We start from the raw sequence: 26,396 nt of genomic DNA on the forward strand, positions 1-26,396 counted from the left end.
AAATTAAAAAGGGTTGATATTTGGTTTTTTTCCCAGGTGCTGCTGAAGAACCTGGACTCCATCGTGCTGGACCCCGGTGGAATACATATAATATATATATTTTATATATATATATATATATAATATATATATATAAATAAATAAATAAAATAAATATAAATATATATATATATGTATATATATATAATAAATATCAAATAAAAGGGGTTGATATTTCCTTTTTCCCCCCATTTTAGGTGCTGCTGAAGAACCTGGACTCCATCGTGCTGCCGGACCGTGATGGACCCGGTGTGACACAGAAAATATATAAAATATCAAATAAAAGGGGTTAATATTTCCTTTCTTCCCTCTCAGGTGCTGCTGAAGAACCTGGACCCCGTGTGTAATACAGAAAATATCAAATAAAAAGAGCTGATATTTCCTTTTTCCCCCCATTTCAGGTGCTGCTGAAGAACCTGGACTCGATGGTGCTGGACCCGGTGTAATACATATTATATATATATATATATTATATATATATCATATATTATAAATACATATTATATATATATATATTATATATATATATTATATATTATATAATATATATATTTATATTTATTATATATATTATATGTATTATATGTATATAATATAATATATATTATTTTATATATTATATTATTATATTATATATATTATATATATTATATTATTTTATATATATAAAATAAATATAAATATATATATTATATAAAATATCAAATAAAAAGGGTTAATATTCCCTTTTTCCCCCCCATTTCAGGTGCTGCTGAAGAACCTGGACTCAATGGTGATGGACCCGGTGTGATACATATAATATATATATTATATATATATATATAAAATAAATATAAATATATTTATATATAAAATATCAAATAAAAGGGGTTGATATTCCCTTTATTTCCCCAGGTGCTGCTGAAGAACCTGGACTCCATCGTGCTGCCGGACGTGATGGACCCGGTGTGACACAGAAAATATATAAAATATCAAATAAAAAGGGTTGATATTCCCTTTTCCCCCATTTTAGGTGCTGCTGAAGAACCTGGACTCGATGGTGCTGGACCCCGGTGTAATACATATTATATATATATATATATATATAATATTATATTTTATAATATATATATTTATATTTATATATTATATATATATAATATATATAATATAATATATATTATTTTATATATACTATATTATTATATTATATTATATATATTATTTATATATATATAAAATAAATATAAATATATATATATAATAAATATCAAATAAAAAGGGTTCATATTCCCTTTTCCCCCCCATTTTAGGTTCTGCTGAAGAACCTGGACTCCATCGTGCTGGACCCCGTGGTAATACATATAATATATATATATATAATAATATATATATATATTATATATTATATAATATATATATTTATGTTTATATATTATATATATATAAAAATATATAATATAATATATATTATTTTATATATTATATTATTATATTATATATAATAGATATTATATTATTTTATATATATATAAAATAAATATAAATATATATATATAATAAATATCAAATAAAAAGGGTTGATATTTCCTTTTCCCCCCCCATTTTAGGTGCTGCTGAAGAACCTGGACTCCATCGTGCTGCCGGATGTGATGGACCCGGTGTGACACAGAAAATATATAAAATATCAAATAAAAGGGGTTAATATTTCCTTTCTTCCCTCTCAGGTGCTGCTGAAGAACCTGGACCCCGGTGTAATACAGAAAATATCAAATAAAAAGAGCTGATATTTCCTTTTTCCCCCCATTTTAGGTGCTGCTGAAGAACCTGGACTCGATGGTGCTGGACCCGGTGTAATACATATTATATATATATATATATTATATATATATATATTATAAATACATATTATATATATATATATTATATATTATATAATATATATATTTATATTTATTATATATACTATATATGTATTATATGTATATAATATAATATATATTATTTATATATCATATTATTATATTATATATTTATTATATTATATTATTTCTATATATATAAAATAAATATAAATATACATATATATATAAAATATCAAATAAAAAGGGCTTAATATTCCCTTTTCCCCCCCATTTTAGGTGCTGCTGAAGAACCTGGACTCAATGGTGATGGACCCGGTCCGGTGTGATACATATAATATATATATTATAAATATATATATATATATAAAATAAATATAAATATATATATATATAAAATATCAAATAAAAAGGGTTGATATTCCCTTTATTTCCCCCAGGTGCTGCTGAAGAACCTGGGACTCCATCGTGCTGCCCCGACGTGATGGACCCGGCGGTGTGACACAGAAAATATATAAAATATCAAATAAAAAGGGTTGATATGGTTGATATTCCCTTTTCCCCCCATTTTAGGTGCTGCTGAAGAACCTGGACTCCATGGTGCTGGACCCGGTGTAATACATATTATATATATATATATATATAATATATATTATATAATATATATATTTATATTTATATATTATATATATATAATATATATAATATAATATATATTATTTTATATATATTATATTATTATATTATATATTATATATATTATTTATATATATATAAAATAAATATAAATATATTTTTATATAAAATATCAAATAAAAAGGGTTAATATTCGGTTTTTTTCCCCAGGTGCTGCTGAAGAACCTGGACTCCATCGTGCTGCCGGACGTGATGGACCCGGTGGCCTTCGGGGTGGTCCTGGGCTCGGCCTACACGGGCCGGCTGAGCGCGGCCCCCGCCGACATCGTCAACCTGCTGACGGTGGGCAGCGTCCTGCAGATGTGGCACATCGTGGACAAGTGCACCGAGCTGCTCCGGCAGCTCCGGGAGCGACGGCGGGAACCCCGGGGACGCCGCCGGGAACGCCGGCGGGGACGACGACCAGTCGCCCAGCAGCACCGAGCCCAAATTCCCGGCGGGGAAAGCGGGGAGCGAGGAAGAGGAGGAGGAGGAGGAGGAGGAAGAGGAGGAGGAGGAGCAGGAGGAGGAGGAAGGGCCGAGGAAGGGCTGGATGCGCGTCAAGAGGGAGTGGCTCCAGCAGGACTTGGTGCTCACCTGCGAGGAGGACGAGGAGCCGCCGGTGCCGGCGCCGGTGGAGGGGGTTTCCCGGGAAAACGAGGGCACCGGGATGGCCGGGATCGCCGGGATGGCCGGGATGGGCGAGGGGAGCGGCGGGGCGGCGGCGGGAGGCGGGAAGAGCGGCGGGAAAAGCGGGATCGCCCGCGGGAAGCGCCGCGGATCCGCCCGGGGGAACGAGGGGGCGGCACGTGGAGGTGACAGAACCTCCCAGGGAAGCGGCGGGATCGCCCAGGGAAGCATCGGGATTGCCCAGGGAAGTGGTGGAATTGCCCATGGAAGTGGTGGAGTTGCCCAGGGAAGTGGCGGAATTGCCCAGGGAAGTGGTGGAGTTGCCCAGGGAAGTGGCGGAATTGCCCAGGGAAGTGGTGGAATTGCCCAGGGAAGCATCGAGATTGCCCAGGGAAACATCGGGATTGCCCATGGAAGTGGTGGAATTGCCCAGGGAAGTGGTGGAATTGCCCAGGGAAGCAGCGGAATTGCCCATGGAAGCATCGGGATTGCCCAGGGAAACAGTGGGATTTCTCATGGAAGCGGTGGAATTTCTCATGGAAGTGGTGGAATTGCCCATGGAAGTGGTGGAATTTCTCATGGAAGCGTCGGGATCGCCCAGGGAAGCGGCGCCAGGAAGTCCCCCGGAGGCGCCCGGTCCGGGCGGGGGAACGCCGGGCTGAGCCGCGGGAACAGGCGGGGGAATCCCGGACGAGCCGCGGGGCCGCGCCGGGGAACGGCGGGAAGGAGGGGAGCGTCGGGATCTCCCGCGGGAACGAGGGAATGACGCACAGGACAGTCGGGATTTCCCACGGAAACGAGGAAATAACTTTTGGGAGAGTCGGGATGTCCCACGGGAACGAGGAGATAACTCACGGAATAGCCAGATTATCCCACGGAAACGAGGGAATAATGCACGGGAGAGTCGGGATTTCCCACGGAAACGAAGAGATAACTCATGGAAGAGTTGGAATATCTCTTGGAAACGAGGAGATGACGCACGGAAGGGCCGGGATTTCCCCCGGGAGCGAGGAGATAACGCACGGGGCAGTCAGGATATCCCACGGGAACGAGGAGATAACGCACGGGACGGTCGGGATTTCCCACGGAAACGAGGAAATAATGCACGTGAGGGTCGGGATTTCCCACGGAAGCGAGGAAATAACTCGTGGGAGGGTCGGGATATCCCGTGGAAATGAGGAAATAACTCACAGGAGAGTCGGGATATCCCAAGGAAACGAGGAAATAACTCATGGAAGGGTCGGGATATCCCAAGGAAACGAGGAAATAACTCATGGAAGAGTTGGGATATCCCATGGAAACGAGGAAATAACTCATGGAAGAGTTGGGATATCCCATGGAAATGAGGAAATAACTCACGGGAGAGCCGGGATTTCCCCGGGAAGCGAGGAGACGACGCCGGGAAGAGCCGGAATAACCCGCGGGAGCGCCGAGCAGGTCAACCTGTGCGAGCCCTCCGGGGCGGGAGAATTCCCGGCGCCCTTCCCGGCTCCGCCGCCGCCGCGGCCCTTCCCGTCCCCCGCGGCGGCTCCGGCGGCGCCGGGCGGGCACAAACTGTACCTGTGCCACTGCGGGAAGGCCTTTTCCCACCGCTCCATGCGGGAGCGGCACGTCAACATGCACCTGGACCTGCGGCCCTTCGGCTGCCCCCAGTGCCGCAAGCACTTCAAGATGAAGCACCACCTGACCGAGCACATGAAAACCCACACGGGGCTGCGGCCCTACACCTGCCCCGCCTGCCAGCGCCGCTTCATGTGGAGGGACAGCTTCGTGCGGCACCGCGGGCACTGCCAGGGGGCGCCGGGGGCACAGGGAATGGGATAGGGGACACTCGGGATACCTGGGATCCAGGGAGAGCTTCGTGCGGCACCGCGGGCACTGCCAGGGGGCAGGGATGGGGCAGGGAGCGGGATAGGGGACACAGGGAATGGGATAGGGGACACCCGGGATACCTGGGATCCAGGGACAGCTTCGTGCGGCACCGCGGGCACTGCCAGGGGGCACCAGGAACAGGATAGGGGACGGGAATGGGGCAGGGAATGGGGCAGGGAGAGCTTCGTGTGGCACCGCGGGCACTGCCAGGGGGCACAGGGAGCACAGGGAATGGGATAGGGGACGGGAATGGGGCAGGGAATGGGGCAGGGAGAGCTTCGTGCGGCACCGCGGGCACTGCCGGGGGTACAGGGGGCACAGGGAATGGGATAGGGGACGGGAATGGGGCAGGGAGAGCCCCGGGGTCCCTACACGTGTCCCTACACCTACCCCGCCTGCCAGCGCCGCTTCATGTGGAGGGACAGCTTCGTGCGGCACCGCGGGCACTGCCAGGGGGCGCAGGGGGCACAGGGAATGGGGTAGGGGACGGGAATGGGGCAGGGAAACAGCCGGGATACAGGGAGAGCTTCGTGTGGCACCGCGGGCACTGCCAGGGGGCACCGGGGGCACAGGGAATGGGGTAGGGGACGGGAATGGGGCTGGGAATGGGGCAGGGAGAGCCCCGGGTGTCCCTACACGTGTCCCTACACCTGCCCCGCCTGCCAGCGCCGCTTCGTGTGGAGGGACAGCTTCGTGCGGCACCGCGGGCACTGCCAGGGGCAGGGATGGGGCAGGGAGCGGGATAGGGGACGGGAATGGGGCAGGGAAACAGCCGGGATACAGGGAGAGCTTCGTGTGGCACCGCGGGCACTGCCAGGGGGCACAGGGGGCACGGGGAATGGGGTAGGGGACGGGAATGGGGCAGGGAATGGGATAGGGGACACCCAGGATACAGGGAGAGCTTCGTGCGGCACCGCGGGCACTGCCAGGGGGCACCTGGGACCCCCCAAAACACACCTGGAACCTGCCAAACACAACTGAGACCCCCCAAAATACACCTGAGACCCTCAAAATACACCTGGGATACCCCAAAAGACACCCGGGATACCCCAAAACTCACCTGGGACCCCCAAAACACACCTGGGACTCCCCAAAACACACCTGGGACCCCCAAAATACACCTGGGATACCCCAAAACACACCTGGGACCCCCCAAAACACACCTGGGATAGCCCAAAATACACCTGGGATACCCCAAAACACACCTGGGATACCCCAAAACCCACCTGAAAGTCCCCAAAATACACCTGGGATAGCCCAAAACACACCTGAGACCCCAAAACACACCTGGGACCCCCCAAAAACACACCTGGGACCCCCCAAAATACACCTGGGATCCCCAAAACACACCTGGGACCCCCAAAATACACCTGGGACCCCCCAAAACTCACCTGAGATACCCCAAAACACACCTGGGACCCCCCAAAACTCACCTGGGATACCCCAAAACACACCTGGGACCCCCAAAATACACCTGGGACCCCCCAAAACTCACCTGAGATACCCCAAAACACACCTGGGACCCCCAAAATACACCTGGGACCCCCCAAAACTCACCTGAGATACCCCAAAACACACCTGGGACCCCCCAAAAACACACCTGAGACCTCCCAAAAACACCCCTGGCCCCTCCCCCCGTGTCTGTGACCCCACGTGACCCCCCCAGGTGCCACTCCCCCCCCCATTTTTGTCCATTTTTGGTTTTTTTTGGTTTCTTTTTTCATGGATTAAAAAAGAGTCAAACGGGGGCGTGGCTGCGCTGCTTGGGGGCGGGGCCAAGGAGGAAGGGGGCGTGGCATCGGGAGGGGGCGGGGCATGAGCGGAGGGGCGTGGTCAGACGTTCACCCGTCGTCCCCTTTTAGCGCTAATTACCCCTAATTAGCCCGCAGTGCCCGCGGCTCACGGCAATAATTAATTAGCCCGTAACGCCCGCGGGTAAATAATTAACACTTAATTAGCCTGCAATGTCCGGGGATCACGGTAATAATTAATTAGCCCGTAACGCCCGCGGGTAAATAATTAACACTTAATTAGCCCGCAATGTCCGGGGTTCACGGCAATAATTAATTAGCCCGTAACGCCCGTGGGTAAATAATTAACAATTAATTTCCCTGTAACGACAGCGGGTAAAACATTTACCCCTAATTAATCCACAATATCCATAATTAATCCCTAATTAGTCCATAATATCCCTGGGTTCCCATCAATCCCTAATTAATCCATAATATCCCTAATTAATCCCTAATTAATCCATAATATCTGTGGGATCCCATCAATCCCTAATTAATCCATGACATCCATAATTAATCCCTAATTAATCCATAATATCTGTGGGATCCTATCAATCCCTAATTAATCCAGAATATCCCTGGGTTCCCATCAATCCCTAATTAATCCATAATATCCCTAATTAATCCCTAATTAATCCATAATATCCGTGGGATCCCATCAATCCCTAATTAATCCAGAATATCCCTGGGTTCCCATCAATCCCTAATGATCCCAAATCCCAAATGGTCCCAAACAGTCCCAAATTATTCCGAATAGTCCCAAATGATCCCAAATCCCAAATGGTCCCTGAACTCAAATCCCAAATCCCACGTGGTTCCAAATCCCAAATAAACCCCTAAATCCCCAGTAATTCCCAATCCCAGATATTCCCAAATCCCAAATGAACCCTTAAATTCCCAATGATTCCCAATCCCAAGTGTTCCCAAATCCCAAATAAACTCCAAATCCCAAATGAACCCCCAAATCCCTAAAATTCCCAATCCCAGGTGTTCCCAAATCCCAAATAATTCCCAGGTATTCCTAAATCCCAAATAAAACCCCAGTCCCAAATCACCCCTAAATCCCCAACAATTCCCAATCCCAGGTGTTCCTAAATCCCAAATAATTCCCAATCCCAGGTGTTCCCAAATCCCCAACAATTCCCAATCCCAGGTGTTCCCAAATCCCAAATAAACCCCCAGTCCCAAATCACCCCCAAATCCCCAATAATTCCCAATCCCAGGTGTTCCTAAATCCCAAATAAACCCCCAGTCCCAAATGAACCCCCAAATCCCTAAAATTCCAAATAATTCCCAGGTATTCCTAAATCCCAAATAAACCCCTGATCCCAAATCACCCCCAAATCCCCAATAATTCCCAATCCCAGGTGTTCCCAAATCCCAAATAAACCCCCGATCCCAAATCACCCCTAAATCCCCAATAATTCCCAATCCCACGTGTTCCTAAATCCCAAATAATTCCCAGGTGTTCCTAAATCCCAAATAAACCCCCGATCCCAAATCATCCCCAAATCCCCAAAATTCCCAATCCCAGGTGTTCCCAAATCCCAAATAATAACAAATCCCAAATAATAACAAATCCCAAATAATAACAAATCCCAGATGATCCCAAATCACCCCCAAATCCCCAATAATTCCCAATCCCACATGTTCCCAAATCCCAAATAACAACAAATCCCAGCTGATCCCAAATCCCAAATCCCCAATAATTCCCAATCCCACATGTTCCCAAATCCCAAATAACAACAAATCCCAGCTGATCCCAAATCCCCCCTAAATCCCCAACGATTCCCAGTCCCACGTATTCCCAAATCCCAAATAACAACAAATCCCAGACTATCCCAAATCCCCCCTAAATCCCCAACGATTCCCAGTCCCACATGTTCCCAAATCCCAAAGGAGAACAAATCCCGGGAATTGGGGCTCCCTCGGCTGCTCCGGCGGCTCCTCCGGGGTCAAATTCCAGCCCGGCCCCGGAATTCCCGGGAATTGGGCGCGGCCCCGGCGGGTGCCAAAGATGGGGATTAACCCGAAGCTGATCCCATTGGGGGAGAGTTAAAGGGATTTTCCAGAGCCTTCCCCCCTTCCCCAAGGAACGGGGCTCATTCCCAACAGCCGAGACCAAATCCCGGAGGATCCCAAATCCCGAGGGGTCCCAAATCCCAAACAGTCCCAAATAGTCCCAAATGATCCCAAACAGTCCCAAATGACCCCAAACAGTCCCAAATGATCCCTAATCTCAAATGGTCCCAAATGGTCCCAAATCCCAAATGGTCCGAAATTCCAAACAGTCCCGAACCCCAAATGGTCCCAAATCCCAAATGGTCCCAAATGGTCCCAAATGATCCCAAATCCCAAATGGTCCCAAATGGTCCCAAATGGTCCCAAATGGTCCCAAATCCCAAATGGTCTGAAATTCCAAACAGTCCCGAACCCCAAATGGTCCCAAATCCCAAATGGTCCGAAATTCCAAACAGTCCCGAACCCCAAATGGTCCCAAATGATCCCAAATGATCCCAAATAGCCTCAAATGATCCCAAATCCCAAATGGCCCCCGAGCTCAAATCCCAAATCCCGCGTGGTTCCAAATCCCAAATAAAGCCGAAATCCCAAATAACACCGAAGCTCAAATCTCACCTCATTCCAAATCCCAAATGGTCCCAGATCCCAAATAAACCCAAATGATCCCAGACAATTCCCAAATCCCATGTCGGTCCAAATCCCAAATAGTCCCAAATGATCCCAAAGAATTCCAGCTACCGGCTAATTCCAAATGTCAAATCCCAAATCCCGTGCGGTCCCAAATCCCAAATCATCCCTAAATCCCCAGTAATTTCCAATCCCAGATATTCCCAAATCCCAAATAATAACAAATCCCAGAAAACCCCTAAATCTCCAGTGATTCCCAATCCCAGATATCCCCAAACCCCAAATGAACCCCCAAATCCCAAATAAACCCTAAATCCCCAATAAATCCCAATCCCATATATCCCCAAATCCCAAATGAACCCCCAAATCCCTAATAATTCCCTATCCCATGGAGTTCCAAATCCCAAATAACAGCGAATCCCAGATGTTCCCAAATCCCAAATGAAATCTAAATCCCCAATGATTCCCAGTCCCAGGTGTTCCCAAATCCCAAATAACAGCAAATCCCAGATGTTCCCAAATCCCAAATAAACCCCCAGTCCCAGATATTCCCAAATCCCAAATCGGCCCTAAATCCCAAGGATTCCCAATCCCAGATATTCCCAAATCCCAAATCGGCCCTAAATCCCAAGGATTCCCAGTCCCAGATGTTCCCAAATCCCAAATAACAGCAAATCCCAGATATTCCCAAATCCCAAATAAACCCCCAAATCCCAGATATTCCCAAATCCCAAATAAACCCCCAAATCCCCAACAATCCCCAGTCCCAGATGTTCCCAAATCCCAAATCGGCCCTAAATCCCAAGGATTCCCAGTCCCAGATGTTCCCAAATCCCAAATAACAGCAAATCCCAGATATTCCCAAATCCCAAATCAGCCCTAAATCCCAATAATTCCCAGTCCCAGATGTTCCCAAATCCCAAATCGGCCCTAAATCCCAAGGATTCCCAGTCCCAGATGTTCCCAAATCCCACATAACCCCCAAATCCCGGGTGTTCCCAAATCCCCCATCCCCCCCTAAATCCCCGAGGGATTCCCAATCCCGATCCCAGCCCCGCCCCCCCCCCCCCCCCCATCCCAAAATCCCTCTGGAATGTTCCAGCCCCTCCCCCCCCCCCCCATCCCGGAAGCGCCTCCGGGAATTCCCGGGAATTTCCCCTCCCCCCACCCCCGCTGGAGGGAGGGGCCTCGGGAGGAGGGAAAGGGGGGGAGGGGGGTAATTAGTTAATTAGTTAATTATTATCCCAATTAAGGCCCGGAAAATGAGCGGAGGGAGCCGGGAATGGACCCCGACCCCAAATGAGGGACCCCCGACCCCAAATGAGGGACCCCCGACCCCAAATGAGGGACCCCGATCCCAAATGAGGGACCCCTGACCCCAAATGAGGGACCCCCGACCCCAAATAAAGGATCCCTGACCCCAAATGAGGGACCCCCGATCCGAAATGAGGGACCCCAGACCCCAAATGAGGGACCCCGATCCTAAATGAGGGACCCCTGACCCCAAATGAGGGACCCCTGACCCCAAATGAGGGACCCCGATCCTAAATGAGGGACCCCCGACCCCAAATGAGGGACCCCTGACCCCAAATGAGGGACCCCGACCCCAAATAAAGGACCCCCGACCCCAAATAAAGGACCCCCCACCCCAAATGAGGGACCCCCGACCCCAAATGAGGGACCCCCGACCCCAAATAAAGGACCCCCGACCCCAAATAAGGGACCCCCGACCCCAAATAAAGGACCCCTGACCCCAAATGAGGGACCCTCGACCCCAAATGAGGGACCCCCGACCCCAGATGAGGGACCCCGACCCCAAATGAGGGACCCCCGATCCTAAATAAGGAAACCCCGACCCCAAATAAAGGACCCTCGACCCCAAATGAGGGACCCCGACCCCAAATAAGGGACCCCTGACCCCAAATGAGGGACCCTGATCCTAAATAAAGGACCCCTGACCCCAAATGAGGGACCCCCGACCCCAAATAAAGGACCCCCGACCCCAAATGAGGGACCCCGATCCTAAATGAGGGACCCTCGACCCCAAATGAGGGACCCCTGACCCCAAATGAGGGACCCCGACCCCAAATAAAGGACCCCCGACCCCAAATAAAGGATCCCCCACCCCAAATGAGGGACCCCCGACCCCAAATGAGGGACCCCCGACCCCAAATGAGGGACCCCGATCCTAAATAAAGGACCCCTGACCCCAAAAAAAGGACCCCCGACCCCAAATAAAGGACCCCCGACCCCAAATGAGGGACCCCCGACCCCAAACCCCAAACAATTCCCCAAAAAACCATCCGAAAACGCGGAAAATCCCAAAATAATCCCGTTTATTGAGGAAAAAAAACCCTCCCCCCGAAAACCCCCAAATCAACCCCAAAGTCCCCCCCGGGGCCGAGGCCGGATGTCCCGGATCCCGGGGCTCGGAATCCTCCCCGATGACGTCACAGCATCCCCGGTGACGTCACAAGGTCTCCGATGATGTCACAGCGTCCCCGGTGACGTCACCATCCCCGATTACACCACAGCGTCCCCGATGACGTCACAGCGTCCCCAGTGACGTCACAGCGTCCCCGATGACGTCACCATCCCCGATTACGCCACAGAGTCCCCGATGATGTCACAGCGTCCCCGATGACGTCACAGCATCCCCGGTGACGTCACCATCCCCGATGACACCACGGTGCCCCTGATTATGTCACAGCGTCCCCGATGATGTCACAGCGTCCCCAGTGACGTCACAGCATCCCCGATGACGTCACAGAGTCCCCAGTGACGTCACCACCCCCATTACGTCACAGCGTCCCCAGTGACGTCACCACCCCCGATGACGCCACAGCGTCCCCGATGATGTCACAGCGTCCCCAGTGATGTCACCACCCCCGATGACACCACAGCATCCCCAGTGATGTCACTGTTGACCCTGGTGATGTCATCGTGTCCCCAACGACATCACACCGCCCCCGATGACATCACCCCACCCCCCATGACATCACACCACCCCCAATGACATCACACCACCCCCGATGACATCACACCACCCCCAATGACATCACACCACCCCCGATGACATCACACCACCCCCATGACATCACACCACCCCCAATGACATCACACCACCCCTGATGACATCACACCACCCCCATGACATCACACCACCCCCGATGACATCACACCACCCCCCATGACATCACACCACCCTCCATGACATCACACCGCCCCCCATGACATCACACCACCCCCGATGACATCACACCACCCCCAATGACATCACACCGCCCCCAATGACATCACACCGCCCCCGATGACGTCACACCACCCCCCATGACATCACACCGCCCCCGGTGACGTCCCCCCGCCCGCCGCCGCCCCCCCGGCGCCCTCACGGCCCCTCCAGCAGCCCCGGGATGTCCCCCCTGGCCCTTCGGATCCTCTCGGCCGCCGCGGGCCCGGCGCCGCCGCCCCCGTCCAGGAGCTGCCGGGCCTCGCCCGCCACGCCGTCCAGGTACCGCGTGCCCAGGCTGCCCACGGCCGCCCACGCCCGCTCGGCCGCCGCCGCCGCCGCCACCGCCGCCTCGGGGACGCCCTGACCGCCGGCGGCCGCCTCGGCGGCCTCCACGGCGGCCCGGACGTCCCTCAGGATGCCCCGGTGGAGCTCCAGCGCGCCGCGGCACGCGGCCGCCAAGCGCCGCAGCGGCCCCGCGGCCTTCTCGGCCCGCCGGGCCCGCCGGGCCTCCGCCGCGGCCTCCTTCACCTCCTCCGCCAGCCCCGGCTGCTCCTCGGCGGCCTCGCCCAGCCCGGCCCCGCTCCGGCACAGCCGCCCCTCCAGCTCGGCCGCCGCCTCGGCCGCCTCGTCCTTGCCCGTGGCCAGCAGGACCCGCCGGGCGGCGGCCAGGAGGTCGCCCCGCTCGTCGCGGCACCGGGCCCGGTTGGCCTCCAGCTGCGCCACGGCGGCCGCCAGGCCCCGCCGGGCGCCGTCGGCCTTGGCGGCCGCGGCCTGGCACAGCTCGCCCAGCTCGGCCGCCCGCCCGCTCAGCCCGGCCCAGGCGGCCTCAGCCGCGGCCACCTGGTCCCGCCACGCCCCGGCCTCGGCCACCACCTTGGGCCAGCGGTCGCCCAGGGCGGTGGCGTCGGCGGCGGCCCGGGCGAGGAGGCGGCTGAGGGGGAAGGCACACGGCGGGTCCAGGGCGCGGGTGAGGCCGTCGGCGAAGGCCCCCAGGGCCTGGCGCAGCGACGGCACCCCCGGGGCCAGCGCCACGTCGCCCGGGGTGGCCCCCAGGACGGTGCCCAGGTCGTGCAGGGCGGCCACGGTGGTCACCAGCTGCTCCAGTCGCTGCTGCCGGGGGACGACGGGGACACGGGGGAGGTGACGGGGACAAGCCGGGGCGCTGGGGACAGCCTGGGGGGGCCCTCGTCACCTCCCGGGGGTCCCTTGTCACCTCCCGGGGGTCCCTTGTCACCTCCTGGGATCCCCCTTGTCACCTCCCAGGGGTCCCCCTGTTCCCTCCTGGGGTCCTCCTGTCCCCTTCTGGGGTCCCCCTTGTCACCTCCTGGGGTCCCCCTGTTCCTTCCTGGGGTCCCCCTGTCCCCTTCTGGGGTCCCCCTGTTCCCTCCTGGGGTCCCCCTGTCCCCTTCTGGGGTCCCCCTTGTCACCTCCTGGGATCCCCCTTGTCCCCCCCACAAGGACCCCCCCTGTCCCTTGTCCCCTCCTCAGTGTCCCCCTTGTCCCCTCCCTGTGTCCCCCTTGTCACCTCCAAGGGACACTTTTGTCCCTTGTCCCCTCCTCAGTGTCCCCCCTGTCCCCTCCCAAGGACCCCTTGTCACCTCCTGGGGTCCCTCTTGTCCCTTGTCCCCTCCTGAGTGTCCCCCTTGTCCCCTCCCTGGAGGTCTCTCCTGCCCCCTCCGGGGACACCCCCCCACTCTGTCCCCTCTGCCACCCCCTCCCCCCCCCCCATCACCCTCCTGTCACCCCCTTCCCTGTCCCCAAAGTCCCCCCATCCCCTGTGCCACCCCCTGTCCCCACTTCCCTCTGTCCCCTTGTCCCCCTCTGCCACCCCCTGTCCCCTCTGCCACCCCCCTGCCACCCCGATCCCTTCTGCCCCCCCATCCCCCCTGTCCCCTCTGCCACCCCCCTGCCACCCCACTGTCCCCCCGCCACCTTCTGTCCCTTCTGAACCCCCGTCCCCTCTGCCACCCCCCTGCCACCCCTGCCACCCTCAAAATGTCCCCCCGTCCCCTCATGTCCCCCTGTCCCCCCTGCCACCCCCTGCCACCCCTGCCACCCCCGTCCCCTCTACCACCCCCCTGCCCCCCTGTCCCCCTCTAATGTCCCCCCGTCCCCTCATGTCCCCTGTCCCCTCTGCCACCCCCCCTGTAGCCCCTGCCACCCCCTGCCACCCCTGCCACCCCTGCCACCCCCCTGCCACCCCTGCCACCCCTGCCACCCCTGCCACCCCCTGTCCCCTGTGCCATCCCCTGGCACCCCCTGTGCCACCCCCTGCCACCCCTGCCACCCTCTGTCCCCTCTGACACCCCCTGCCCCCCCGTCACCCCCTGTCTCCTGTGCCACCCCTTTTTCCCCCTGCCACCCCCCTGCCACCCCCATGTCCCCTCTGATCCCCCTGCCCCCTCTGACACCCTCCTGCCACCCCCCTGCCCCCTCTGACACCCTCCTGCTACCCCCCTGTCCCCTCTGACCCCCCTTCCCCCCTGCCACCCCCCTGTCCCCTCTGACATCCTCCTGCCACCCCCCTGTCCCCTCTGACCCCCCTTTCCCCCCTGCCACCCCCCTGCCACCCCCTGTCCCCTCTGATCCCCCTGTCCCCCCTGCCACCCTCCTGCCACCCCCCTGTCCCCTCTGACCCCCCTTCCCTCCTGCCACCCCCCAGTCCCCTCTGACACCCTCCTGCCACTCCCTGTCCCCTCTGACCCCCCTGTCCCCTCTGACCCCCCTGTCCCCTCTGCCACCCCCCTGCCACCCTGTCCCCTCCTCCTGTCCCCCCTTCCCCTCGTGTCCCCCCCGGTCCCCCCTGCCACCCCCTGTCCCCCCTGCCACCCCCCATCCCCTTTGCCACCCTCTGTCCCCTTCACCAGCCCCCCGTGTCCCCCCCTGCCCCCTGTGCCACCCCCCCTGTCCCCCCTGCCCCCCGTGCCCCCCCCGTGCCCCCCCCGTGTCCCCCCCCCGTGCCGGGATTGTCCCACCTGGGCGCTCCCGGGGGTCTCCATGGCCGCGGGTGGCACTTGGGGACACGTCGGGGACACTTGGGGTGGCTCCGGGGACACCTCGGGCCGCTCTGGGGGGACACTGGGGGGGACCCGGGGGGGAAAACTCCGGGGGGGGCGGGGACAGGACGAGGGGCCGGGCCCGGCCCGGGGGGGGGGAGGGAGGGAGGGAGGGAGGGAGGGGACGAACATCTGTCGCCGGGAGGGGACACCGCCCTCGGGGGGGGCCCCCCTGACCCCGCGGGGTCCCTTCCGTGTCCCCAAAATGACCCCAGTGTCCCCTCGAGGTCCCCAAAATGACCCCAGTGTCCCCTCAGTGTCCCCAAAATGACCCCAGTGTCCCCTCGGTGTCCCCAACGGGGTCCCTCAGCCCTCAGGGGGACCCTAACAGTGTCCCCAGTGTCCCCAACAGTGAACCCAACAGGACCCCAGTGTCCCCTCAGTGTCCCCAAAATGACCCCAGGGTCCCCTCGGGGTCCCCAACGGGGTCCCTCAGCCCTCAGGGGGACCCTAACAGTGTCCCCAGTGTCCCCAACAGTGAACCCAACAGGACCCCAGTGTCCCCTCAGTGTCCCCAAAATGACCCCAGGGTCCCCTCGGGGTCCCCAACAGGGTCCCACAGCCCTCGGGGAAACCCCAACAGTGTCCCCAGTGTCCCCAACAGTGTCCCCAAAATGACCCCCAGTGTCCCCTCAGTGTCCCCAAAATGACCCCAGTGTCCCCTCGGTGTCCCCAACGGGGTCCCTCAGCCCTCAGGGGGACCCCCTCGTGTCCCCAGTGTCCCCTCAGTGTCCCCAAAATGACCCCAGTGTCCCCTCAGTGTCCCCCAGAGGGTCCCTCAGCCCTCAGGGGACCCCCTCGTGTCCCCAGTGTCCCCTTGGGGTCCCCAACAGGACCCCACAGACCCCAGTGTCCCCTCAGGGTCCCCAGCAGGACCCCAGTGTCCCCCCAAGTGTCCCTAAAAGGACCCCAACAGTGTCCCCGGGGTCCCCAAGAGTGTCCCCAACAGGTCCCCAGTGTCGCCCTTCCCTGATGTCCCCCCAGTGTCCCCAAACCCTCCCAATGTCCCCCCTCGATGTCCCCAACACCACCCCCCCGGGGGACACCCCGCTGTCCCCCGGGCCACCTTGGGGACAACCTGGGGACACCCCGATGTCCCCCTGGGCCACCTTGGGGACACCCCGGTGTGGGGACACCGAGGCCACCAGTGGGGACACCTCGGGGACATCAGGGGGACCTGGGGACATCGGGGGGTTCCCAGAGGGGACATCGGGGTGTCCCCAGGACCCTCCCAGTGTCCCCAAGGTGGGACAGGGGACATTGGGGTGGCCTTGGTGTCCCCGAAGGAGGGACATCGGGGCATCCCCAAGGTGGTCCAAGTGACACCCCGATGTCCCCAGGACCCTCCCAATGTCCCCAAAGTGGCCCAGGGGACACCCTGGTGTCCCCAAGGTGGCCCAAGTGACACCCCGATGTCCCCAGGACCCCTCCCTGTGTCCCCAAAGTGGCCCAGGGGACACCGGGGTGTCCCCAAGGTGGCAGAGGGGACACTGGGGTTGTCTTGGTGTCCCCAAAGGAGGGACATCGGGGTGTCCCCAAGGTGGCCCAGGGGACACCCCAATGTCTCCAGGACCCCTCCCAGTGTGGCACAGGTGACACCCCGATGTCCCCAGGACCCTTCCAATGTCCCCAAAGTGGCCCAGGGGACACCAGGGTGTCCCCAAGGTGGCCCAGGTGACACCCCAATGTCCCCAGGACCCCTCCCTGTGTCCCCAAAGTGGCACAGGGGACATCGGGGTGTCCCCAAAGTGGCAGAGGGACATCAGGGTTGTCTTGGTGTCCCCAAAGGAGGGACATCGGGGTGTCCCCAAGGTGGCCCAGGTGACACCCCGATGTCCCCAGGACCCCTCCCAATGTCCCTAAAGTGGCCCAGGGGACACCCCAATGTCTCCAAGACCCTCCCAATGTCCCCAAAGTGGCCCAGGGGACACCCCAATGTCTCCAGGACCGTCCCAATGTCCCCAAAGTGGCCCAGGGGACACCAGGGTGTCCCCAGGGTGGCCCAGGTGACACCCCAATGTCTCCAAGACCCTCCCAATGTCCCCAAGGTGGCCCAGATGACACCCCGATGTCCCCAGGATCCCTCCCAGTGTCCCCAAGGTGGCCCAGATGACACCCCGATGTCCCCAGGACCCTTCCAATGTCCCCAAGGTGGCCCGGGAGGACACCCCGGTGTCCCCCAAGGCCCCCTACCCCTCCCCTGCCCCCGCCCCCCGTGCCACCACCTCCTTCAACGCTCGAGCCACCTCGGCCACCTCCGGGTCCTGCCCCGGCATCTCCAGGTCCCTCACGATGTCCCCGAGCACCTTCCTGCTCTGCGAGGGTGTCCCCGGGGGCGTCCCCAGCAGCTCAGACATCTTCCCGTCCACCTCCGCGGCGGCCACCAACCTCCTCAGGTGCCTGGCCACCGGCCGCAGCCGCTCCAGGGCGGTGCCGGTGGCCCGGGCGGTGGCCCTGGTGGCCTCCAGGGTGGCCTTGACGCCGCTGATGTGGTCGGCGCGGGCGCGGAGCTGCAGGGCCAGCCGGCGCTGGTGGCGCTTGGCCTCGGCCAGGTGACGCCACGATGTCCCCAGGCCCTGCAGGGCCACCTGGCACGACACGGCCAAGGCCGCCAGCAGCGGGACCAGGTGGCCCTCGGGGGACACGCCCAGGGCCTGGCGGGTCCAGTCCAGGGACACTGCGGGGACAGGGGACAGGGACGGGTCACCAGGGTCAGCCTGGGGTCACCAGGGACACTGCGGGGACAGGGACAGGGACGGGTCACCAGGGTCAGCCTGGGGTCACCAGGGACACTGTGGGGACAGGGACAGGGACGGGTCACCAGGGACACTGTGGGGACAGGGAACAGGGATGTGGCACCAGGGTCATCCTGGGGTCACCAGGGACAGCCCGGGGTCACCAGGGACACTGCGGGGACAGGGGACAGGGACGGGTCACCAGGGACACTGAGGGGTCAGGGACGTGTCACCAGGGTCACCAGGGACAGCCCGGGGTCACCAGGGACACTGCGGGGACAGGGGACAGGGACGGGCCACCAGGGTCATCCTGGGGTCACCAGGGACACAGAGGGGACAGGGGACAGGGATGTGGCACCAGGGACACCAGGGACACTGCGGGGACAGGGGACAGGGACGGGTCACCAGGGACACTGTGGGGACATCAGGGACACTGCGGGGACAGGGGACAGGGACGGGTCACCAGGGACACTGTGGGGACAGGGACAGGGACGGGTCACCAGGGACAGGGACGGGTCACCAGGGACAGCCCGGGGTCACCAGGGACACTGCGGGGACAGGGACGTGTCACCAGGGTCACCAGGGACAGCCCGGGGTCACCAGGGACACCGCGGGGACAGGGACAGGGACGGGTCACCAGGGACACTGTGGGGACAGGGACACCCCAGTGTCACCACCCCAGTGTCACCAGGGACACTGCAGGGACAGGGGACACCCCAGTGTCACCAGTGCCATCCCAGTGTCACCAGGGACACTGCGGGGACAGGGACATGTCACCAGGGTCACCAGGGACACTGTGGGGACAGGGACACCCCAGTGTCACCAGGGACACCCCAATGTCACCATCCCAATGGCACCAGGGACAATAAGAGGACAGGGACAGTGACAGCCCAGTGTCACCACCCCAGTGTCACCAGTGCCATCCCAGTGTCACCACCCCAGTGTCACCAGGGACACCGCGGGGACAGGGACACCCCAGTGTCACCAGTGCCACCCCAGTGTCACCAGTGCCATCCCAGCGTCACCAGTGCCACCCCAGTGTAACCAGTGCCATCCCAGTGTCACCAGGGACACCGCGGGGACAGGGGACACCCCGGTGTCACCAGTGCCATCCCAGTGTCACCAGGGACACTGTGGGGACAGGGACACCCCGGTGTCACCAGGGTCACTGAGGGGACAGGGGACAGGGACGGGTCACCAGGGACACTGTGGGGACAGAGGACCCCGGTGTCACCAGTGCCATCCCAGTGTCACCAGTGCCATCCCAGTGTCACCACCCCAGTGTCACCAGGGTCACTGAGGGGACAGGGGACACACTGGTGTCACCAGGGACACTGCGGGGACAGGGACAGGGATGTGGCACCAGTGTCACCAGTGCCATCCCAGTGTCACCAGTGCCATCCCAGTGTCACCAGGGACACTGTGGGGACAGAGGACCCCGGTGTCACCAGTGACATCCCAGTGTCACCAGTGCCATCCCAGTGTCACCACCCCAGTGTCACCAGGGACACTGTGGGGACAGAGGACCCCGGTGTCACCAGTGACATCCCAGTGTCACCAGTGCCATCCCAGTGTCACCACCCCAGTGTCACCAGGGACACTGTGGGGACAGAGGACCCCGGTGTCACCAGTGACATCCCAGTGTCACCAGTGCCATCCCAGTGTCACCAGGGACACTGTGGGGACAGGGACAGCCCGGTGTCCCCATCCCAGTGTCCACATCCCAGTGTCCCCATCCCAGTGTCACCATCCCAGTGTCCCCAGTGCCATCCCAGTGTCCCCATCCCAGTGTCACCATCCCAGTGTCCCCAGTGCCATCCCAGTGTCACCATCCCAGTGTCCCCATCCCAGTGTCCCCAGTGTCCCCAGTGCCATCCCAGTGCCATCCCAGTGTCCCCAGTGTCCCCAGTGCCATCCCAGTGCCATCCCAGTGCCATCCCAGTGTCCCCAGTGCCATCCCAGTGTCCCCATCCCAGTGTCCCCATCCCAGTGTCCCCAGTGCCATCCCAGTGCCACCATCCCAGTGTCCCCAGTGCCATCCCAGTCCCTCCCAGTAGTCCCCACTCAACTAAACTGCTCCAGACTGGTCCATACTGGTTCATACTGGTCAGGGCAGGGGAAAGTCTCTCTTGGTCTATAGAGCTTCCCACTGGTCCATACTGGTCCATACTGGTCCATACTGGTCCATACTGGTCCATACTGGTCCCCACTGCTCCATACTGGTCCCCACTGGTCCATACTGGTCCATACTGGTCCATACTGGTCAGGGCAGGGGAAAGTCTCTCTTGGTCTATAGAGCTTCCTACTGGTCCATACTGGTCCATACTGGTCTGTACTGGTCCCCACTGCTCCATACTGGTCCCACTGCTCCATGCTGGTCCATACTGGTCCCCACTGCTCCATACTGGTCCATACTGATCCCCACTGCTCCATACTGGTCCATACTGGTTTATACTGCTCCATACTGGTCAGGGCAGGGGAAAGTCTCTCCTGGTCTATAGAGCTTCCCACTGGTCCATACTGGTCCATACTGGTCCCCACTGCTCCGTACTGGTCCATACTGGTCCCCACTGCTCCATACTGGTCAGGGCAGGGGAAAGTCTCTCTTGGTCTATAGAGCTTCCCACTGCTCCATACTGGTCCATACTGGTCCTCACTGCTCTGTACTGGTCCATACTGGTCCCCACTGCTCCATACTGGTCCATACTGGTCCCCACTGCTCCATACTGGTTTATACTGCTCCATACTGGTCAGGGCAGGGGAAAGTCTCTCTTGGTCTATAGAGCTTCCCACTGGTCCATACTGGTCCATACTGGTCCATACTGGTCTGTACTGGTCATGGCAGGGGAAAGTCCCTCTTGGTCTATAGAGCTTCCTACTGGTCCATACTGGTCCATACTGGTCCCCACTGCTCCATACTGGTCCAACTGCTCCATACTGGTCCATACTGGTCCCCACTGCTCCATACTGGTCCATACTGGTCAGGGCAGGGGAAAGTCTCCCTTGGTCTGTAGAGCTTCCTACTGGTCTATACTGGTCCCCACTGCTCCATACTGGTCCATACTGGTCCCCACTGCTCCATACTGGTCCATACTGGTCCCCTCTGCTCCATACTGGTCCCATTGCTCCATACTGGTCCATACTGGTCCATACTGGCCCATACTGGTTCATACTGGTCCCCACTGCTCCATACTGATCTGTACTGGTCCCCACTGCTCCATACTGGTCCATACTGGTCCCCACTGCTCCATACTGGTCCAACTGCTCCATACTGGTCCATACTGGTCCCCACTGCTCCATACTGGTCCATACTGGTCAGGGCAGGGGAAAGTCTCCCTTGGTCTGTAGAGCTTCCTACTGGTCTATACTGGTCCCCACTGCTCCATACTGGTCCATACTGGTCCCCACTGCTCCATACTGGTCCATACTGGTCCCCTCTGCTCCATACTGGTCCCATTGCTCCATACTGGTCCATACTGGTCCATACTGGCCCATACTGGTTCATACTGGTCCCCACTGCTCCATACTGATCTGTACTGGTCCCCACTGCTCCATACTGGTCCATACTGGTCCCCACTGCTCCATACTGGTCCCACTGCTCCATACTGGTCCATACTGGTCCCCCTTGCTCCATACTGGTCTGTACTGGTCCCCACTGCTCCATACTGGTCCGTACTGGTCCCCACTGCTCCATACTGGTCCATACTGGTCCCCACTGCTCCGTACTGCTCCATACTGGTTTATACTGGTCCATATTGGCCAGGGCAGGGGAAAGTCTCTCCTGGTCTATAGAGCTTCCCACTGCTCCATACTGGTCCATACTGGTCCCCACTGCTCCGTACTGGTTTATACTGGTTTATACCGCTCCATACTGGTTTATACCGCTCCATACTGGTTTATACTGGTCCGTACTGGTTTTTTTTTCACTCACTTATGGGGCTGAGCAGCACGGCCAGGCCCTGCCCCACCTCGAGCAGCCTCCGGCGCCTGCGGAGCCGCTCCATCTCCCCCCGGATCTCCTCGGCCGCCTCCTCGGCCTCGTCCCCGAGCCTCCGGAACAACCCGTCGTCCTCGTCCGCCGCCGCCGCCGCCGAGCCCCCCAGAGCCCCCTCGGCCTCCTCCAGGACCCCCCGGAGCTCCCCCAGAGCCCCCTCGGCCTCCTGGGCCGCCTTCCCGGCTTCCTCCAGCGCCGCTTCCAAGGATTCCGGGCGCTCCGAGGCGGCCTGGGCCAGGGTCACCAGCGCCCGCAGCGCCCGTCGCCGCGCGTCCCGCGCCCGGGCCACCTCCGGGGGGCTTTCGGGGGGGCCTGGGAGGGTCCCCGGTGGGTTTCGGGGGATATTCGGGGGGCTGGGGGGTCCTGGGGGGGTCTCGGGGGTCTTGAGGAGGGGCTGCAGGGGGATCACGAGGTCCTGGTTGGCCATGGAGGGGCCTGGGGGGGGACAAAAGGGAGGAGGTTTTGGGGGGGGTCCCAGGGGTCTTGGGGAGGGGTCCCGGGTGGGCTCCAGGTGGGATTTGGGGGGCTGGGAGGACCTGGGGGGTCCTGGGGGGGTCTCAGGGGTCTTGGGGAGGGACCCCAGGGGTTTTGGTGGGTCCTGGAGGGGACACAGTGGGGGAGGTTTGGGGGGGGATCCAGGGATTTTGGGGGGTCCTGGGGGGGTCCCCGGTGGGTTTTGGGGGATATTCGGGGGGCTGGGGGGTCCTGGGGGGGGCTCGGGGGTCTTGAGGAGGGGCTGCAGGGGGATCACGAGGTCCTAGTTGGCCATGGAGGGGCCTGAGGGGGGACAAAAGGGAGGAGGTTTGGGGGGGATCCAGGGATTTTGGGGGGTCCTGGGGCGGTCCCAGGTGTTTTGGGGAGGGGTCCCAGGTGGGTATCGGAGGTTTGGGGAGTCCAAAGGATCAGAGGGGTCTTGGGGAGGGTCTCCAGGGGTTTTGGGGGGTCCTGGGTGTCCGTGGAGGGGCCTGGGGGGGGGACAAAAGGGAGGAGGTTTTGGGGGGGATCCAGGGATTTTGGGGGGTCCTGGGTGTCATGGGGGGTTCCCAGGGGTCTTGGGGAGGGGTCCCGGGTGGGCTCCAGGTGGGATTTGGGGGGCTGGTGCGACCTGGGGGTCCTGGGAGGGTCCCAGGGGTCTTGGGGAGGGACCCCAGGGGTTTTGGTGGGTCCTGGAGGGGACACAGTGGGGGAGGTTTGGGGGGGATCCAGGGATTTTGGGGGGTCCTGGGAGGGTCCCGGGTGGGCTCCGGGGGATATTCGGGGGGCTGGGGGGTCCTGGGGGGGGCTCGGGGGTCTTGAGGAGGGGCTGCAGGGGTATCACGAGGTCCTGGTTGGCCATGGAGGGGCCTGGGGGGGGGACAAAAGGGAGGAGGTTTGGGGGGGGATCCAGGGATTTTGGGGGGTCCTGGGAGGGTCCCGGGTGGGTTTCGGGGGATATTTGGGGGGTTGGGGGGTCCTGGGGGGGTCTCGGGGGTCTTGAGGAGGGGCTGTAGGGATTTTGGGGGGTCCTAGGTGTCATGGGGGGTTCCAGGGGTCTTGGGGAGGGGTCCCGGGTGGGCTCCAGGGGGGATTCGGGGGGCTGGGGGGTCCTGGGAGGGTCCCAGGGGTCTTGGGGAGGGACCCCAGGGGTTTTGGTGGGTCCTGGAGGGGACACAGTGGGGGAGGTTTGGGGGGGGATCCAGGGATTTTGGGGGGTCCTGGGAGGGTCCCGGGTGGGTTTCGGGGGATATTCGGGGGGTTGGGGGGTCCTGGGGGGGTCTCGGGGGTCTTGAGGAGGGGCTGCAGGGGGATCACGAGGTCCTGGTTGGCCATGGAGGGGCCTGGGGGGGGACAAAAGGGAGGAGGTTTGGGGGGGATCCAGGGATTTTGGGGGGTCCTGGGTGTCATGGGGGGGGTCCCAGGGGTCTTGGGGAGGGGTCACAGGAGGGTATGGGGGTTTGGGGAGTCCAAAGGATCAGAGGGGTCTTGGGGAGGGTCTCCAGGGGTTTTGGGGGGTCCTGGTTGGCCATGGAGGGGCCTGGGGGGGAAACAGTGGGGGAGGTTTGGGGGGGATCCAGGGATTTTGGGGGGTCCTGGGAGGGTCCCGGGTGGGTTTTGGGGGATATTTGGGGGGTTGGGGGGTCCTGGGGGGGTCTCGGGGGTCTTGAGAAGGGGCTGTAGGGATTTTGGGGGGTCCTGGGTGTCATGGGGGGGTTCCCAGGGGTCTTGGGGAGGGGTCCCGGGTGGGCTCCAGGTGGATTTGGGGGGCTGGGGGTCCTGGGGGGTCCTGGGAGTGTCCCAGGGGTCTTGGGGAGGGACCCCAGGGGTTTTGGGGGGTCCTGGAGGGGACACAGTGGGGGAGGTTTGGGGGGGATCCAGGGATTTTGGGGGGTCCTGGGAGGGTCCCGGGTGGGCTCCAGGGGATATTCGGGGTCCTGGGGGGTCCTGGGGGGGTCCCAGGGCTTTTGGGGAGGGTCCCAAGATGTTTTTGGGGGGTCCAGGGTGAGGTTTCCTAGGGCTTTTGGGGGGGTCCCAAGAGGTTTTGGGGGGGTCCCGGCTGAGTCTCCCCAGGGATTTGGGGGGTCCCAAGAGGTATTTGGGGGGGTCCCAGGTGCCCAGGGGAGGGTCCCAAGAAGTTTTTGGGGGGTCCCGGGTGAGTCTCCCCAGGGATTTTGGGGGTCCCAAGAGGTATTTGGGGGTCCCGGGTGCCCAGGGGAGGGTCCCAAGAGGTTTTTGGGGGGTCCCGGGTGAGTCTCCCCAAAGATTTGGGGGGTCCCGGGTGCCCAGCTGAGGCTCCCAAGAGGTTTTGGGGGGGGTCCCGGGTGAGTCTCCCCAGGGATCTGAGGGGTCCCAGCGGTTTTGGGGGGGGGGGTCCCCGACGTTTTGGGGGTCCCAGCCCTCCCCTCCCCCTTCCCCGGCAGCTTCCAGAACCTTCCACTTCCCTTTTCCCACCCCGAGGCCTCGGGGGATCCCCCCTCCCCCCAAAAAAATCCCCTTTTCCCCTTCCAGGACCCCCCCCGGGTGGGTTTTTTGGGGGTCCCCCCCTCTCCCACCTGTGGAGGCTCCGCTGTCCCCAACGCTGTCCCCAACGTTGTCCCCGTGGCACCGTCCCCGTGGCACCCACAGCGCCCGGGGGTGTCGAGGGCACCCAAGGGCCACACCCCGACCCTGACCCGGCCCTGCCACGGCCTCGCCCGCACCCTCAGGAGCCTCCTGCACCCTGCCAGGACCTCGGTTGCTCCCCCAAAGGGCCCTCTTTGACCCTTCCAGGACCCCAATTACCCCCTCAGGGCCTTCATTTATCCCCTCAGGGCCTCATTTACCCTGCCAGGACCCCATTCACCCCTCAGGACCCCAGTTACCCCCTCAGGGCCTTCATTTATCCCCTCGGGGTCTCATTTACCCTGCCAGGACCCCATTCACCCCTCAGGACCCCATTTACCCCCTCAGGGCCTCTTTGACCCTTTCAGGGCCTCTTCTACCCCCTCAGGAGCCTCTTTTACCCTTCCAGGACCCCATCCAGCCCTCAGGACCCCAGTTACTCCCTCAGGGCCCCATTTGCCCCTCAGGGCCTCTTTTACCCTTTCAGGACCTCATTTACCCCCTCAGGGCCTGTTTTACCCCCTCAGGAGCCTCTTTTATTCTTCCAGGACCCCACTTACCCCCTCAGGGCCTCATTTACCCTTCCAGGACCCCATTCAACCCTCAGGGCCCTCATTTACCCCCTCAGGGCCTGTTTTACCCCCCCAGGGCCTCATTTACCCCCTCAGGGCCTGTTTTACCCTCTCATGAGCCTTTTCTACCCTTCCAGGACCCCAGTTACTCCCCCAGGGCCTCTTTTACCCTTCCAGGACCTCATTTACCCCCTCAGGGCCCCGTTTACCTCCCCAAGGCCTCATTTACCCCC

General features: G+C 58.7%; 2 protein-coding genes and 1 long non-coding RNA gene across 4 annotated transcripts in view; 1 reads left to right on the forward strand and 2 right to left on the reverse strand.

Moving 5' to 3' along the window:
• The window catches only part of LOC127465478 (zinc finger protein 182-like), a gene marked incomplete at its 5' end in the record, with an annotated part of 8,109 nt that extends 2,338 nt beyond the window's left edge, over positions 1–5,771 (forward strand). The window contains 4 exon segments of the mRNA XM_051775989.1: positions 2,727–2,924; positions 2,927–2,965; positions 3,378–5,245; positions 5,672–5,771. Coding sequence (XP_051631949.1) covers positions 2,727–2,924; positions 2,927–2,965; positions 3,378–5,009 — 1,869 coding nt within the window.
• Positions 5,772–5,941: 170 nt separating this feature from the next.
• On the reverse strand, positions 5,942–6,668 carry LOC127465476 (uncharacterized). 2 transcript variants are annotated; one of them, XR_007902220.1, is made up of 4 exons: positions 6,611–6,668; positions 6,408–6,485; positions 6,138–6,199; positions 5,942–6,055 (listed from the first exon to the last, which is right to left on the reverse strand). It is a non-coding gene; the product is annotated as an uncharacterized LOC127465476 (long non-coding RNA). The 2 variants fall into 2 exon arrangements; XR_007902219.1 differs by lacking the exon at positions 6,611–6,668 and having other exon boundaries at positions 6,408–6,521.
• Positions 6,669–13,427: 6,759 nt separating this feature from the next.
• LOC127465477 (rootletin-like) lies at positions 13,428–25,639 on the reverse strand. Its single transcript, XM_051775988.1, has 5 exons — positions 25,543–25,639; positions 22,451–22,948; positions 18,010–18,461; positions 15,704–15,806; positions 13,428–13,838 (listed from the first exon to the last, which is right to left on the reverse strand). The coding sequence occupies exons 2-5, from the start codon at positions 22,938–22,940 to the stop codon at positions 13,555–13,557; spliced, it is 1,329 nt and encodes a 442-aa protein (XP_051631948.1). The 5' UTR covers positions 22,941–22,948; positions 25,543–25,639; the 3' UTR covers positions 13,428–13,554.
• Between the last annotated feature and the right edge of the window lie 757 nt (positions 25,640–26,396).

This window comes from Manacus candei, unplaced genomic scaffold (assembly GCF_025592945.1).
Source record: "Manacus candei isolate 608988 ecotype Guabito, Panama unplaced genomic scaffold, ASM2559294v1 h1tg000404l, whole genome shotgun sequence".
NCBI classification, from domain to species: domain Eukaryota; kingdom Metazoa; phylum Chordata; class Aves; order Passeriformes; family Pipridae; genus Manacus; species Manacus candei.